We start from the raw sequence: 15406 nt of genomic DNA on the forward strand, positions 1-15406 counted from the left end.
GAACATACTGTACTTGGTCGGTGTTGAGTTCTGTTTGGCTGTGAGGAGTCTTAGATCATTTTAGATATTTCCTTAGAGTTTCTATAGCCTTTGCTGCTTGCTAGTTGGTATACTGCTGAAAATGGTTGATACATCATAGGACACCATTGTGTCTTCTGATTCTAAAGATGCTCATACACTAGTAGAATTTTGTTAGAATTTTTTTCATTTTAAGCATTTTGTTCGATTTTCTAATCCTTATTAGGGTCAAATCAATGTTTGTTTGTTTTTAATGCAGTGATGGGAAAATTTGAATGTGAAAGTGTTTTTTTCTTGGAAAAGTGCATTCATTCCAAAATTGAATGTTAAAAGCTGATACAATATATTGAAGTACTTTGGAATTACATTCTACAAGTCATCGAATGTACTGACAATTTTTGTATGAATGTTTGTTTGAATGCTTATTCAGAAATCTACCAGTCTACGGCTAGCTTTACTTTAATCCATAGACCTTGTTGATACATTTTAAATAGAGATGGTGGTACAAGGTCTGATTAATGTTTTTTACCTTTTGTTGCTAATGTATACAGTCTAAATAAAATTGGAATAACCTGTAAACCACTTCAAATTTTTTGTATGAGATGTGAGATAAGAAGATAGGTTCGCAGGCTCCTAGCTATATCCTGATTGCATGTACAGTAAATGAAAAACAAACAAAATAAAAAATGGTACCGCGCCCTTATATTAAGCCCGTGTAGGGATGAATTGAAATAATATTTAAATAAAGGGATTATCTAAATTACTCTAATATAAAATATACAATTCATTGATATACACACGAGAAAAGAAAAAAAAATATATAACTGATAAAATGTCCAATATATATGAAAGTCCAACCTTGGATGAAAGCCCATCAAGATGGGGCTGATTATGAATTTTGCAAATTACTGTTCACATAATCCTGGATAATCTACAAGAAGAAATGCTCAAAACGGCAAAGGGTTACTTGGTTTGTTCCTCTATGGAAAACAAGCTGAATGGTTCTCCTCTTTGCTCCTGCTGATCCTGCTATGGATGGATCCAGGGTAAGGTCCTCCCTCCAACAGATTGTGTCTGCTTTCTCCCTATTACTCCACGTGTTACCAGGAGGAAAAAGAGAGAGGAATAGTGCCTTATCCTTGGTTAAATACATTTTAACTAGTCTCCACTGAAGAAAATTTTGAGCACATTTTTTTTATGCATTCAAAGTTCAGACATACGTTTTTGTGTGGCCCTGCACTCATACTGTATATGAACAAATTGGCTTGTGCACGCAATGTTACAAGAGAAGCTTCTGCTAGTAAGGACCATGCTGTGCATAGGACCTATGAACCAGTGCGCACTAATTGCACATAAGACCTCCGGGGTTTCAGTGCAACACTTGAATTTTGTTTTCTTTTCTTTGATATTAATTAGGAGAATCTATTCCAGTAACAAAAACTCAGTTGCCGAACCTAGACGAAACAATGCCGTGGAAGCAATACAGTGGAGAAGATTATAAACGCCATGTCCTGTTTTGTGGAACTGAAGTAATACGAACTGAATCCACTGCTCAGGGCCCAGCCAAAGCTGTAGTTTTAAGGACAGGTGAGCTAAATATATGGACCTGTAAATTTTCAGAAAATAGTCATGCTTTTCTTTTCACAATAATAAATCAATAAACAGTTCCCTACAGTCATCAGTGCAACCAATTTACGCATTGGTTTCAAATGTTTTTCTTTTCTTTTATCATAGGTTTCAATACAACTAAAGGTGACATGGTGAGATCCATATTATATCCAAAGCCATTAAACTTTAAATTAGACAGAGATGTAAGATGGTTCTATATTTTTCTGATGTGTCTGGCCATCATTGGAATCATCTATGCAGCTACAATATATATACAGAGGAAGGTAATACAACCCATAACATACTCATGTTTACCTTTTCTACTTATTCTGCTTCAATTAAAGTTGAACTCCAGGCAGATACAAAAGGCACATATTAATGCAGCTCAGTATTCACTAATACATTATTAAATGTTTCGCTGCCAGGTCTGTTCCTCGTATGGACCTGACAGCGGGTTGTTTTTTACACACTCCCAGTGGTTGCAGGATATTGTGTACTTCTATCAAGCAGAGTTGCAGGGTCCTCCCTGTCAGATGGAAGCATATGGGTGGCTGTGTTGCCACCCAACTGTTTCCACCCCCAGTAAGGGCGCCCCCCCCGTGCCTTTGCTAGTTATCCCAGGCTCTGCTTGCACATCTGTGGGCCCAGGATCAACATAGCGAGTGCCGCTGGATTATCTGCACTGCAGTAGATTCAATGGAGCACACAGGATATATCCAAGGTCTTTTAGACCACAGTTGTCTCATTAAAGAGAACCTGTCACCAAAACATCATCACATAAGGGACTTTTTGTCCCCTATGTGATGAAAAAAAAAGTTTTTAAAATGTAAACAATTAAAAAAAAGTTTAAATTGTAAAAACGTAATGTTACACCCAAGCACATAAAGCATTTTTGAGGCCCCCCCACCTCCACATATACGCACATATAAAAGTAAATGCAAGCTTCAGGGCCACCTACGCATGAAAGCATTGGTTTTCACATGTCTCATATCACCAGTGAGAGTGAGAGCAATATTTCTAGCACCACATATCCACCATAACACCAAACTGATGACCTATAGGGGCTTTTAAAGGATCACCTATGGAAAATATAGGGTACTAAAGTCTGTCACTGAAAATTTAAAGTTTGACATGTTGGGTATCTATTTACTCATCTTTTATATTTTACCAAAAAATCTGATAATTTATTGTGTACCTTTTGTGGCAATTATGTGTGGCATAACAAATTGCAACTACCACAATTTTATTCTCTAGGGTGTCTGCTTTCAGAGCATATATAATGTTATGGAGGGTTATGCAATCTTCAGGCCTAAAATGATTTTATTTAAACACGTGTGCAAAAAAATGCAAAAGCTGCTTTGGCAGCAAAAAGGCTAAATGCAAGCAATACAGTCTGTACAGCAGTGCTCAGAGATAATTTTCCATTTGCTGGGTGGGGAGACCTTTAAGGGAAAGTGAAACAGCAGCAAAAGATCAGGTCGCTACCTGTGTGGCTTTGTTTGGCAGATCTGTGCAAATCACAGGACTGGAGTGTAAGAAAAATAAATCATTTGATAGGTACAACACATCTCCTATATGTATTTTATATGTGGTTTGTCTAGAGTTCATCTTTAGCTTTTTTTTTTAAATATATAAATCTAGGTGGTAACATTAGTGACATTACAATATGATTGTACAATCATCTTTACAATTATATTGAGATAGAATGTAAAGCATGCTGCTCACTTTAGCATACATTATAAATTAGGTTTAAGAAAAAGGTGTGGTATTTTCTGCTATGCAATCAATTTGACAAGAAAGCCACACTTCTGAAATTGTAGAATAACATACACAGCTGAAAAGGTTTACACTGTGACATTTGTGTTGGATGGAAATGAAAATGTGACCACAACTCTTAATATGACATGGCCAAGGGCGGACTGACACCTCCAGGGCCCCTGGGCAATAGGGGATTATGGGGCCCCTGTGTCCTTGCCCAAACTCAAAAAAAGCCTATGAAAAAGGTACCAGGGGCATCTCATGGGGCCCGCTACTGACCCCGGGCCCTCGGGCAGCGCCCGAGTTTCCAAATGGTCAGTCCGCCCCTGGACATGGCCTTTTACTTTAGGATAAGTAGAAAATCAAGACCGCTACTTTGTCAGAGGTCTCTGCATCCTTAAAATTGTTTTGGAGTCAGAATGCCCTAACTTCCAATCGCGAAGCTAGAGAAGGAGGAAACACCTAGTTAACTGAACCTCAAAACATGTTACAAAACAAAACCTAGTTGCTAAAGTTAACACTAAAACTAGCTTTCACCCATCCTTAACATGACCCCTATGCTTAGCATATGTCTCTCCAGGCCTTTTTCTATATATAACACCCTTGATTACTAGAACATGTTTTTTTTTCTTACAAAAACCAGCAATGTAACTTTATTATTTTAGGTTTTGTAGTCTACCTTAAAGTGGAAGAAAAGACAAAACCTAACAAATGCTAAACCTACTTTCAGGCACATTCTAAGCCTACATATATAATAAAGTGCAGCACTTAATTAAATCTGTCAATGAATGGGGTATACACTAGTTCATAAATAATTGATGAGATATGATCCGGAAGTAAGCAGAAATCAATATGCTGGTGCTTGGAAGAAATGGTAGAATTGCGCACTTACTAGATGCGCATAGAACATACGCATTAATATATCCACCTCAGGAACAATTAGGGTGTGAGGTATGGTAGGTGTGTGATGATAGGTTACCACAACAACCCGGATCGCACGAGGTTTGGAGTTTTGGCGAGAGTTTGTGGAAGATGGCGCCTGTTGTGACAGGGAAGTTTGGGGAGCGGCCTCAACCCAAACGTCTCACAAGCCATTAAATTACAGAGCCAGTGGAATTTCCTGATTGATCCAGTACCCAGAGGAGGAGTTCCTGTGAGCAGGTTGCGGACCCATCCATCCTAAGGGGGACCTCTGGATGAGCAGACTTCGCTCATTCGCTGCTGTGCTGCCTTGTCCCTTGAGGGAAGATCATTGCACACCTACCATACCTCACACCCTAAGTGTTCCTGAGGTGGATATATTAATGCGTATGTTCTATGCGCATCTGGTAAGTGCACAATTCTACCATTTCTTCCGAGCACCAGCATATTGATTTCTGCTTACTTCCGGATCATATCTCATAATTTATTTATGAACTATTGTATACCCCATTCATTGACTGATTTAATTAAGCGCTGCACTTTATTATATACGTTGTTCTTGGGAGGTTTCATTTGGTTACCTTAGTGCGTCAGCTGCTATACCAGGGAGTGCTCACTTTGTTTTTACTTTCACATTCTAAGCCTAATCTATCTAGTCCTGTAAAGAAAAAACCTTTTCTGTAGCCATTCTGGTCTGGTCTCCATCTGTGCCCTCTGTGTGCAGGAGACAGCTGATAATGGCTGGGAAATGCCTGGGAAGCGATGTCATCCATAAAAGTACTATGGGGCTTCTGTTGCCTGATACCTCTCCAGCACACTCCTACATGTTGAAGTCGCCATTGACATTTAGTGATTTTTTTTCTTTACAGGGCTAAATAGATTAGGCTTAGAATGTGGGTAAGAGTAGGTTTACAGTTAGTTAGGTTTTTTTTAGGTTTCTATTGGGAGGAAATGTTGAAAAATTTGAATAACTTTATTTTTCTGTAATTTCTTCCAGCACATTCACAGATTCATTGAGGCTGATTTACTAAAACTGGAGAGAGAAAAATCTGGTGCAGCTCTGCATAGAAACCAATCAGCTTCCAGGTTTTATTGTCAAAGCTTAACTGAACAGGCTGAAGTTAGAAGCTGATTGGCTTCTATACAGAGGTGCACCAGATTTTGCACTCTCCTGTTTTTAGTAAATCAACCCCAATATGTACACAATAATATAACAGTCAAAGTCTGTTGAATAAAAAGATATCACACAAGTGTGAATTTTAGGGATAAGCTGAACATACCTGAATTTTCTGAACTGTCCTAGAATTGTGTACGTAAGCACGAACCCCACTGAAGCCAATCCTTAAATGAATTTCTGGGCATTTTCAGGGCTAATAGGCACGGGATTATTACAAATATGTGTAAGATTCAAACTTTTTAAAAATGATACTGTTTAGCAGTGAGCAGTGATTTTAATTATGATTAAAGTAAAACATTAAAAATTCCAATTTCCTTTAAAGAATACACTTGGAGATGCCCTAAACCTGCCTGTGAAGTGGCTCGCCTGTACGATGTATACAATGTTCTATTGCAAAAATTAAATTCACAAACAAAAACCCATGCCATTTTTTCACAAAAAGTAGATGGCATGGAATTATAAATTACTGGCAAATTTCCTTTTTTAAAATGTTGTTTTTCTAAATTCTACTGCAAGATTAGCAAAAAAATTTTGGGGTCCCCTACACAATTCACACCCAAACCCTTATGATTGATAAGGGTCTATTATGAATTCTAAGTGGGCATCCCATGCAAAGAAATGAAAAAAACACTTCCAAGCATGCAGCCTGGCTAGCCATGAAAGGCAAAGGGGTGGGGAATCCCACTGGTAAAGCTCCTTATTCCTATGCTGATGATGACAATAGCATCTTCCCCACAACCCTAGCCCAATGGTTGTGGCGATATTTGGTTATTGTTATCAGCAACTATCCCTGCCCCTTTGTGTACATTCAGCTATCAGCCATTGTATTTAAATGGCATTTCATGTTCATATTTAAGTTCATTGTCACAGATTTCTTGACTTTATACTAATTTTATTTCTGATGAGTAAATGACAGCAGGAATGACTTTGCTATTTTTTGTCATTAGATACCTGCATGGAAAATAATTGTGGAGTGTTTAGTTCTCATAGTTGGGGCAGTATGCCCAGTTATTCCAGCAGCCATGATGGTTGGGATTCTATATGCTAAAAGGAGACTAAGAAAGAAGTGGATATACTGTGTCAGTCCGGACAGAATTAACATGTGTGGCCAGATAAATCTTTTCTGCTTTGATAAGGCAAGTGTTTTTTGAGCTTACAATGAACACTATTAGTTAAAGTGTTACTAAAGTTTCTTTTTTTAAAAAAAAAAACAAACATGTTATGCTTACCTGCTCTGTGCAATGGTCTTTTTTTCCCAGGTCCCCCGTGGCCGCTCTTGGCTCCTCCCCCTTGACCAGTGCCCCCAACAGCAACATGCTTGCTATGGGGGCACTGGTATGTGCTTCTTTGCTCTAGAGCCCCTTCTATGTGTCCATAAGACAAAGAGCTGTGACTCAGCCTCACTCCCCCCTCTCCTCACTGGCTGTGATTGACAGCAGTGGGAGCAAATGGCTTTCTCTGCTGTGTCTCAGCCAATGAGGAGAGGGAGACCCTGGAGACCTGAGGCTCCCATGCACATCACTGGATGGAGAGGGGGCTCAGGTAAGTATTAGAGTGGCTGTGGGAGGAGCAGCACAAGAATGGTTTGTTACCTTCATGCATAGAACCACTTTAAATTATATAGCTCAGTCCCAAATACTTGCTTAGCATTTGGCTATTTATATTTTCATAACATATTATGTAGCAATAAATGGAAATATGATGTATACAGATAATTAATCTTTTCATAATGTATTAATAGCAAGTAATGGTCTTTAGTCTTCCACCTGTGTAAATCTATATCATTGTATGACAGGTATAGAATAACATTTCTATCCAGCCAATCCATGTTTTGTGCTGTCAGTGCAGCTGTTGGTGCTTTTTTGCCTCTTCCTTATGTCTCTACTGTACAACTGACCGCTCCATAAATTCCACCTTTGATGAAAAATGGGAAGGAAGACGTTCTTTATTAAAAGCCCCATATATTTTTATTTTCAAGTCTGGTGCACAAACTGTTCCAACTGATCCTGCAAGTCTAATGCCCTTCACTCCATCTAGAGCTTATTGTTCAAGTAAAGATCATAGGTTTAACAACTTACACATGTAACTTTTGAAACATTTAGAAAGTACCAACAAGCTGGACGTGAGGTTTCTTTAACGTGTCATGGATGTACAGCAGCACATGGCAGACACAAATCATAGCTTGTGTCTGATGGAAACATATTCTTACAAGACTTTAATAGGTTGCAAGTCTCTCTGTTATGTTGCAAAAGAAATACAAAGTTTTGTTTCTACTTAAAGGCCAGAACTGCTCAATTAACCACTAGATACTTAATAACATTGTACAATACTGGATTTGATATGTTAATGAAAATCTTGATTTTGATTTTAGTGACAATCCACATCTGTATATTTGTGCATTTATGTATGCAAATACTGTGCACTATCCACAACAGTTCTTATGCTGTTCACTCTGAAAATATGAAGTCATTCTTCTTTCAGCATTCTCACCCCATCAAAAATCATTACACTTATTAGAAAATGACACAAAATGCAACACTACTAAAAACAATCTCAAATGTATAACCTAAAATCAGGAAAGAGTGGAAAATCTCATATTATCTTATTGCATAATATAATCCATCTTTCACTTTTCTTTGTGCTAACTTTTATCATTATATCAAAAAAACTCCCAATAATATGGGTGCGGTGGGGTGGAGAAAGAATACTTGTTGCACATTAACTGAAATTATGGCCTTGGGGTTATCGTGGCTTTTTTGTGCTGCACATAACTAAGCAGATACAGATAATGCTGGGAACACATTTACTTCTCAAACATGGTTCAATGACTGGCATTAAATTACAAACTAAATCTAATACTGGTATTATCATTAAGGTAGTATGTTGTCCAATAAAAAATTTCTTCATGTAGGACAGACTAATCTCAAAGTGGCAAGCTGGAAAATACAGGTACAACAGATTGTGTCATATTAAGTACTGAGAATAGATTGCAAATCATGCTGATAAATCTGTGTTTATATATGTTGTGTGGGAAAATGATATTTTTGTATATTTAGTGGGACATATACAACATCCAGAAAAGGTCCAAATATAGTGTAATATTGAGAATACGTTTTGGTATTAATATAAGAACATCATACGCAAACAAGGCAGCAGAATTATCCTGTATCCTAATTGGATTCCTTTGATTTATTATTATTATTATACAGGACTTATATAGCGCCGACAGTTTGCTCAGCGCTTTACATTAGAAGGGAGACAGTACAGTAACAATACAGTTCAATACAAGAGGGATTAGAGGGTCCTGCTCCTTGGAGCTTACAATCAAGGAAGGAGGGGATCGTGGTACAAGAGGTAATTAGCTGTGGGGGATGCAGTGGTTGGGGGAGTAGGGGATTCCAGTAGTTAGCCGAGGTCAGGGTAGGCTTCCCTGAACAGATGAGTTTTCAGAGTGCGCCTAAAAGTGAGCAGAGTAGGCGATAGCCTGATAGCTTTGGGTAGGGAGTGTGCGGGGAGCCGGACACAGAGGGCTATAGTCCACACCAGCAGCACAGGGTCAATTCACACAGGCAGCTCCAGGCAGGGAAGGGTTAAGTCCATTCGGCTCACGGGCAACTTTGGAGCAATTCATTCTCAAATATCACAAGAGAAGCATAGAAATCCCCATCATGATTTATGATCATGAGACTAAATATCTGGGAAGGGGTTCCAATGCTTCAATTATTATTATTATTATTATTATACAGTATTTATAAAGCGCCAATAGTTCGCTCAGCGCTGTACATTACAAAGGGGGACAGAACATGTGACAGAACAATACCAATACAATGCAAAACATGAGGGGATCGAGGGCCCTGCTCTTTCAAGCTTACAATCTAGGAGGGAGGGGATGGTGGCACAGGAGGAGATAGCTGTGGGGGATGGAGTGGTAGGAAGAGTGGAGGAGGTCGGCAAGTTAACAGGGGGCGGGGTAGGCTTCCCTGAAGAGATGGGTTTTCAGGGTGCGCCTAAAGGAGAGGAGAGTAGGTGATAATCTGATGGGTTGGGGCAGGGAGTTCCAGAGGATGGATGACACCCTGGAGAAGTCCTGGAGGCGGGCATGGGAGGAGGAGACCAGGGAACTAGAGAGAAGGAGGTCTTGTGAGGAGCGGAGTGTGCGTGCTGGGCGGTACTTGGATATTAGGTCAGTGATGTAGTTCGGGGCAGTATGGTGGACAGCTTTGTACGTCAGCGTTAGGATTTTGAATTTGATCCGTTGCGCAATCGGAAGCCAGTGGAGGGATTGGCAGAGGGGGGTGGCGGAAACGGAGCGGTTGGAAAGGTGAATGAGTCTGGCAGCCGTATTCAGGATGGACTGAAGCGGGGATAGCCAGCGGCGAGGCAGGCCAGTGAGGAGGGAGTTGCAGTAGTCGAGTCGCGATATGATGAGGGAGTGGATGAGCTGTTTAGTGGTTTCTGGAGTTAGGAACGTGCGGATTTTGGCGATGTTGCGGAGGTTTCAATAAAAATCAGAGGTAAACTGCCCTGAAAAGACTACTAGTTTACTCCTGTTGGGATTAAGTAAAGAACTCTTGTGTCAAAGTAATGTTTAATAGGTGTTGATCGGGGCAGACTGACAACTCATGGGGCCCCCGGGCAATAGGGGATCATGGGGCTCCTGTGTCCTTGCCCAAACTCAAAAAAGCCTATGAAAAAGGTACCAGGGGCATCTCATGGGGCCCCCTACTGACCCCGGGCCCTCGGGCAGTGCCCGAGTTTCCAAATGGTCAGTCCACCCCTGGTGTTGATGTTATCATTGAGAACTGCATGCCTAGATGTGTTTGGCTACATGAAGATCACAAAATAATTTTTTTTCTTGTTAATATTGATCATAATGTTTGCAAGTTTGCATGCTTTGTGTACAACACACAATAGGTTGATTTACTAAAAATGGAGTGCAAAATCTGGTGCAGCCCTACATAGAAACCAATTAGCTTCCGGGTTTTTTTTTTTTGGCACAACCTAATTGAACAAGCTGAAATTAGAAGTTGACTGGTTTCCATGCGCAGCTGCACCAAATTTTGCAGGGTCCAGTTTTAGTAAATCAACTCCAATGTTTTTTTTTGTTTTATGTGAATATGAATTATTATTTGTATTCATTTGATATCTAGACTGGAACTTTAACAGAAGATGGCCTTGATTTAATGGGAGTAATACCATCTAAAAATGCATGGTATGTATGTCTTTTCAAAAGCTTCCCATTTATAAGATACAGCTTTTTCTTCCTACATAGATGTGGTTATTTATATGAATTTAACTCACTTTTCATCCTAAGCTTTCAGGAAATGTTAACTCATGAACAGATTAATGATCTCTCTGGGAGTCCACTATTTTCTGCAATGACAAGCTGTCATTCTCTGATCATGGTGGATGGAAAACTGCAAGGTGATCCATTAGATGTGAAGATGTTTGAAGCCACTGCCTGGGTAATAGTTTCACACTCCTTTTTTTATGATTAAAGCACACTGCAACTATGGTTTCTAGATCTTCCACTAACCTCTACTTTCAAATAAAAAAAAACTGTTAATTTTTTGCCGAATAACAGTAGCAAAAGAAAAGATTGATGGGTGGTTGCCTAACACCACATCCCCAACTCATGAATAAAAAAGGAAAGTTTATATATAAACAAATGGGGCAGTCACAAAAAAAAGAAAATGAGGTTAAATTGTTTAGATTAAAAACATCAATTACAGTTTTTAAGATGATGGTCATGGACACATCTTTTTCAACTACAGGTGGTCCCCAGGTTACTAACAAGATAGGGTCTGTGGGTTTGTTCTTAAGTAGAATTTGTATATAAGTTGGAACAGGTATATTTTTTAAGTGTAGCTCCGGCCAAAAACACACCTTTTTACCTTGATAACCCTTACAGAGTGAATTACCCTTTCTAGGGGTAGATTTCCTCTCACTTTCTGTTTCTCTCTCTGTGCATAAGTATGAGTCATTCGTAACTCGAATGTTTGTAACTCTGGAACTACCTGTAATACCATTTACAATGTACCTATTCCATTACATATACACGATGTTACACCAGTAGGTTTACTGTTGATAAGCAAACAGTTCATGTTACACAGAGGTACAGATGGTAAATGGTTTCATGATAGGCTTAATCAGGAAGATATAAAAAGTAGAAAAGATGTGTTGCTCCCACCGATTTAAAAGTCTTGAAGATGCCACCAATTGTAAGCCCAAGAAAGCCACAAATAAAATCCAATCATTGGAGTCTGTAGACAAGAAGGCATCTGGAGGTACTGATTCAGGCATTTGGTCCCTATCTTTTCTTTTGCCAAGAGATTATCTATATATCTCCCTCATGAACCCACCTTTAATTGAAAGCGGGTGCTTCTCTTGTTTTCTCTCCTTGCAGTCCCCCAGTAACCCTATGGTTTTTTTTCACATTCTTGGGGTTGCAATTAGTGGCATCTTTTAGACTCCCAGGTTGGTGGGGGCGGCTCATGTTTTCCACTTATTATATCTTCCTGATGAAGCCTTTCGGGAAATGCATGGTTGGACTATTTACTATCTGTACCTGCTTACCAAAGGTTATTTAAACCTACTTTGTCAAAATATGGGCTTTGTTTTAACTTTTACTTTCAGTGATAATGGCAAACAGGACAAATAGAGAGGGTGATTTTCCCTGAAGGACAAACGGACAGCAAAGAAAGCCCAGCAGATGTTCTAAGCCCTCTTCACTCTACCCAAAACAAAAAAAAAAGTTTTGCCTTAAGTTATATATTAAATATATGAACAACTCCAAGACTAATAAAAAATGTTTTACAGTGATATTTTCCAATATATGCTTTTAGATACTTGAAGACACCTGCAAAGATATTTGTGATGAAAACACATCCCAGAATAAAATAGTTCGACCTGGACCAGACTTCAATAGCGTATGTTTCCTGATTAAGCATGTGTTTCAAGGAATTATAAATAAATAAATACAAAATATATACAGTGTATGTATATATATATACACTGTATATATTTTTGCATTTTTCTGCAATATATGCATGCCTCTTCTATTTTCTTCATCTTCATAACACAGGGACTAATTGTTATGTGGTCCATGATAAACAGTTGGGGGGGCTAACAACCCTCCTTGAGATAACAGAGGACCTGTGCACAGTGCAGCTCCTAATTTCTGACAAGAGCAACAGGTATTTGTTTGCATTTATTCATTTATTGAACTAATATACCAAAACACTTTTGTATCTTTTTTAGTGTTTACATACACTTTAAAGTGAGTCTGTAATAGGATATGGATATTATATATTATTAACAAGCAAAACATGAGCTTTACCACAGGCCCTTGCTGATTACTGTAGCTGCAACCACTGTGGAGCAATTCATTCTTAAATATCACAAGAGAAGCATAGAAATCCTCATCAGCTCAAACTGCTTACCCTCTTAGCAATGACATGGCAGCCTTCCAGCCTTCTAATATATAGTGTTAACACAGAGCAGGCACTTGTAAGAGGAGAGAAGAGTGCTGAGAGACCTGAAATGGGCAACTTAACTGCTTCTCTTGTGAACATTAACGTAGAATACTTTATACCTAACTAATCTTAAAAATGCTTTCTTCCCCCTCCTAACACCTATACAAACTAACTGTGTAAGAAAGATCAATATATTTACCTATTTTCAGGCTGCGCTGGTCCAGTCATATGATCTTCTGTCAGGGCCGGGACTGGAACCTGGGACCTCTACTGTCCTGCCTTGGGCCTTGTCTCTGCACTTCCTGGTTGCCAGATTATTGTGCCTTCTCCAGCCAGTATCTCACTTTGTTTCTCCTGCTGCCGTCCATACCTTTGCTACCGACCTTTGGCTTGTTCCTTGACTACGATTCTGCCTCATCCCAACCTGCTACCGCTTGTTACCGACTCTTGGCATGTTTACTGACTACGTTTCTGCTAGATCCCTACCTGCCATATCTGCTACTGGATCCTGGCTTGCTCACTTCCTGGTGGGGTGATCCTGAGAACTGTGACCTGGTACTAACACGCAGCAAAATCCATCTCCACCATTAGGAGCTCTGGTAAATACCGGTTAGTGCTTAGACCCTGCACCTCAGGTGAGCCTGCGTCATTTCCCAGGTTGACCTGCTTGTTTACCTATCCTATTGGTTGGTCTGCTGCTATAGCTACTGGTCTCTGAACCTGACCTCACACCGTGACATCTTCCTTATGTCAGCCAGTGCCGACTGCAGGGGAGAGGAGAGAGTGATCGACAATGGCTAGCAATGCCTGAGAGCAGTGACATCACCTATAGGCTTACTATGGGGCATCCATTGTTGGGGCTCCATCCTCTGTTCTGAAGGTGCCACTAGCTGACATAGGGAAAACGGATCATGTGACCTGACCAGAGTGGCCTGAAAATAGGTAAGTATACCGATCTTTCTTATTGGATGTATATTACTAACTGAAAATTGAAAAGCCTATTTGCATTTAGTAAATCAACTCCTTTTGTTTACAGAGTCTACCGGACTTTCCAAACATGAAAGTCTAGCACTGTCTGCTCACTTTCTTCTTCGATTCCTTTGATTATGTATGTTAATTTGTCAGTTTCTTGTGCTGTTCACATCATAGTTTGTTCAGCTGTTTGTTTACTGTATATCAGCAAGACAGCTTGCAAAAAAGCTGCATAGCAGTATCGAGTATATCACTTGCTGGCTGCAAGGAATACATATTAAAAGAGAAGTATGGCTTTTTTAAAAAAAATAAAAAAAATCATACTCACCCAGCTGCAGATGTCCCCAGCCACCTCTAAAACTGATAACTTAACGATCAAACACAGCTGAACACCTGGCTCTAATGGCAGGAATACATGGTAAGAAAATCATACGAAAAATTTAGTTGATCAAATGATTGACCGATTTTCTCTTCGTTGATGAGCAGGATGTTATAACCAATATCGATATTGTGAACGAAAAAAAAAACAATTTAACAACATTGAAAAATATTATCATTTCGCATGTGAATGACCGATTTTTCCATGCGTTGGTATGAAGGTCGTCTGAAAAAAATCTATGAAGCGCTATCACGCATGAGCGGAAACAGAACATGATCTGGATATCAACTGTACGTTTGTGAAGAAGCAACAGGTGTAGGAAGATGCTTCCACTTTGGAGCCCGCAGAGTGTCTATTAATATCACGATGAATATGTTCTAATGCCAGTCTCTGCAACAAAGGACATTTAACACTCGTTCTGAGTGGCAAGGCATTGAATGCTCGCTTTGGGTGGAAGGGCATGGCTACAAGGTCAAACACACACTGCATCACTACCACTTGTACGGAAGACGTCAACACTACGTGTGACATTGATTGCTCGATGAACGATTTTTTTAGATTGGTTAATGTGGGCCTCAGTTTTGACCAACAAAAACTGTTTCGTTGGTCATTGGATGATTGGTCGATTTTATTAAGGTGTATTCCTGCCATAAGTCTTCAGCCTGCAGAAAGCTGGTGACTGTCAATCATTGTCTCTCTGCTCTGCCACTCCAGCAGTCACTGGAGCACTGGGCTGTGGTGGGGGGCAGGAGTGGCTGGTTCAAGTTCCCAGCAGCTCACTGAGAGGCTGAGTCAGCTGCCAGTCCAGGCTTCAGGACAGATCCAAACCATATGGCTGGGATCTTTCCAGAGCCTAGACTGGGCCTTTGACCTCAACCTTTGACATCAGCAGCCTTTAGCCCATTGTCAGCTGAAACAGGGGTCACAGAAGTACAGTTCATTCTACACGGGAAAAGTATAGCTAAAAAAACTTTGGCTATACTTCTCCTTTAATACATAATATGTTATATTCACTTAACTTAAATATATAGTTTCTATTTTTCTAGTCAAAATGAAATAAATATACAAAATGACCATATTTTACCTTTCAAGGCAAGT

At 39.6% G+C, this 15406-nt stretch overlaps 1 protein-coding gene across 1 annotated transcript in view; it reads left to right on the forward strand.

Moving 5' to 3' along the window:
* The window catches only part of LOC149445012 (putative cation-transporting ATPase 13A4), a 115961-nt gene that overhangs the window by 43225 nt on the left and 57330 nt on the right, over positions 1-15406 (forward strand). Inside the window, exons 10-15 of the mRNA XM_089654306.1 lie at positions 1435-1605; positions 1753-1910; positions 6430-6618; positions 10633-10694; positions 10797-10947; positions 12328-12411. Coding sequence (XP_089510432.1) covers positions 1435-1605; positions 1753-1910; positions 6430-6618; positions 10633-10694; positions 10797-10947; positions 12328-12411 — 815 coding nt within the window. The remainder of the gene's footprint in view (positions 1-1434; positions 1606-1752; positions 1911-6429; positions 6619-10632; positions 10695-10796; positions 10948-12327; positions 12412-15406) is intronic.

This window comes from Staurois parvus, unplaced genomic scaffold (genome assembly GCF_062004578.1).
Source record: "Staurois parvus isolate SC_StPar_1 unplaced genomic scaffold, SC_StPar_1.0 ptg000750l, whole genome shotgun sequence".
Lineage (NCBI taxonomy): Eukaryota > Metazoa > Chordata > Amphibia > Anura > Ranidae > Staurois > Staurois parvus.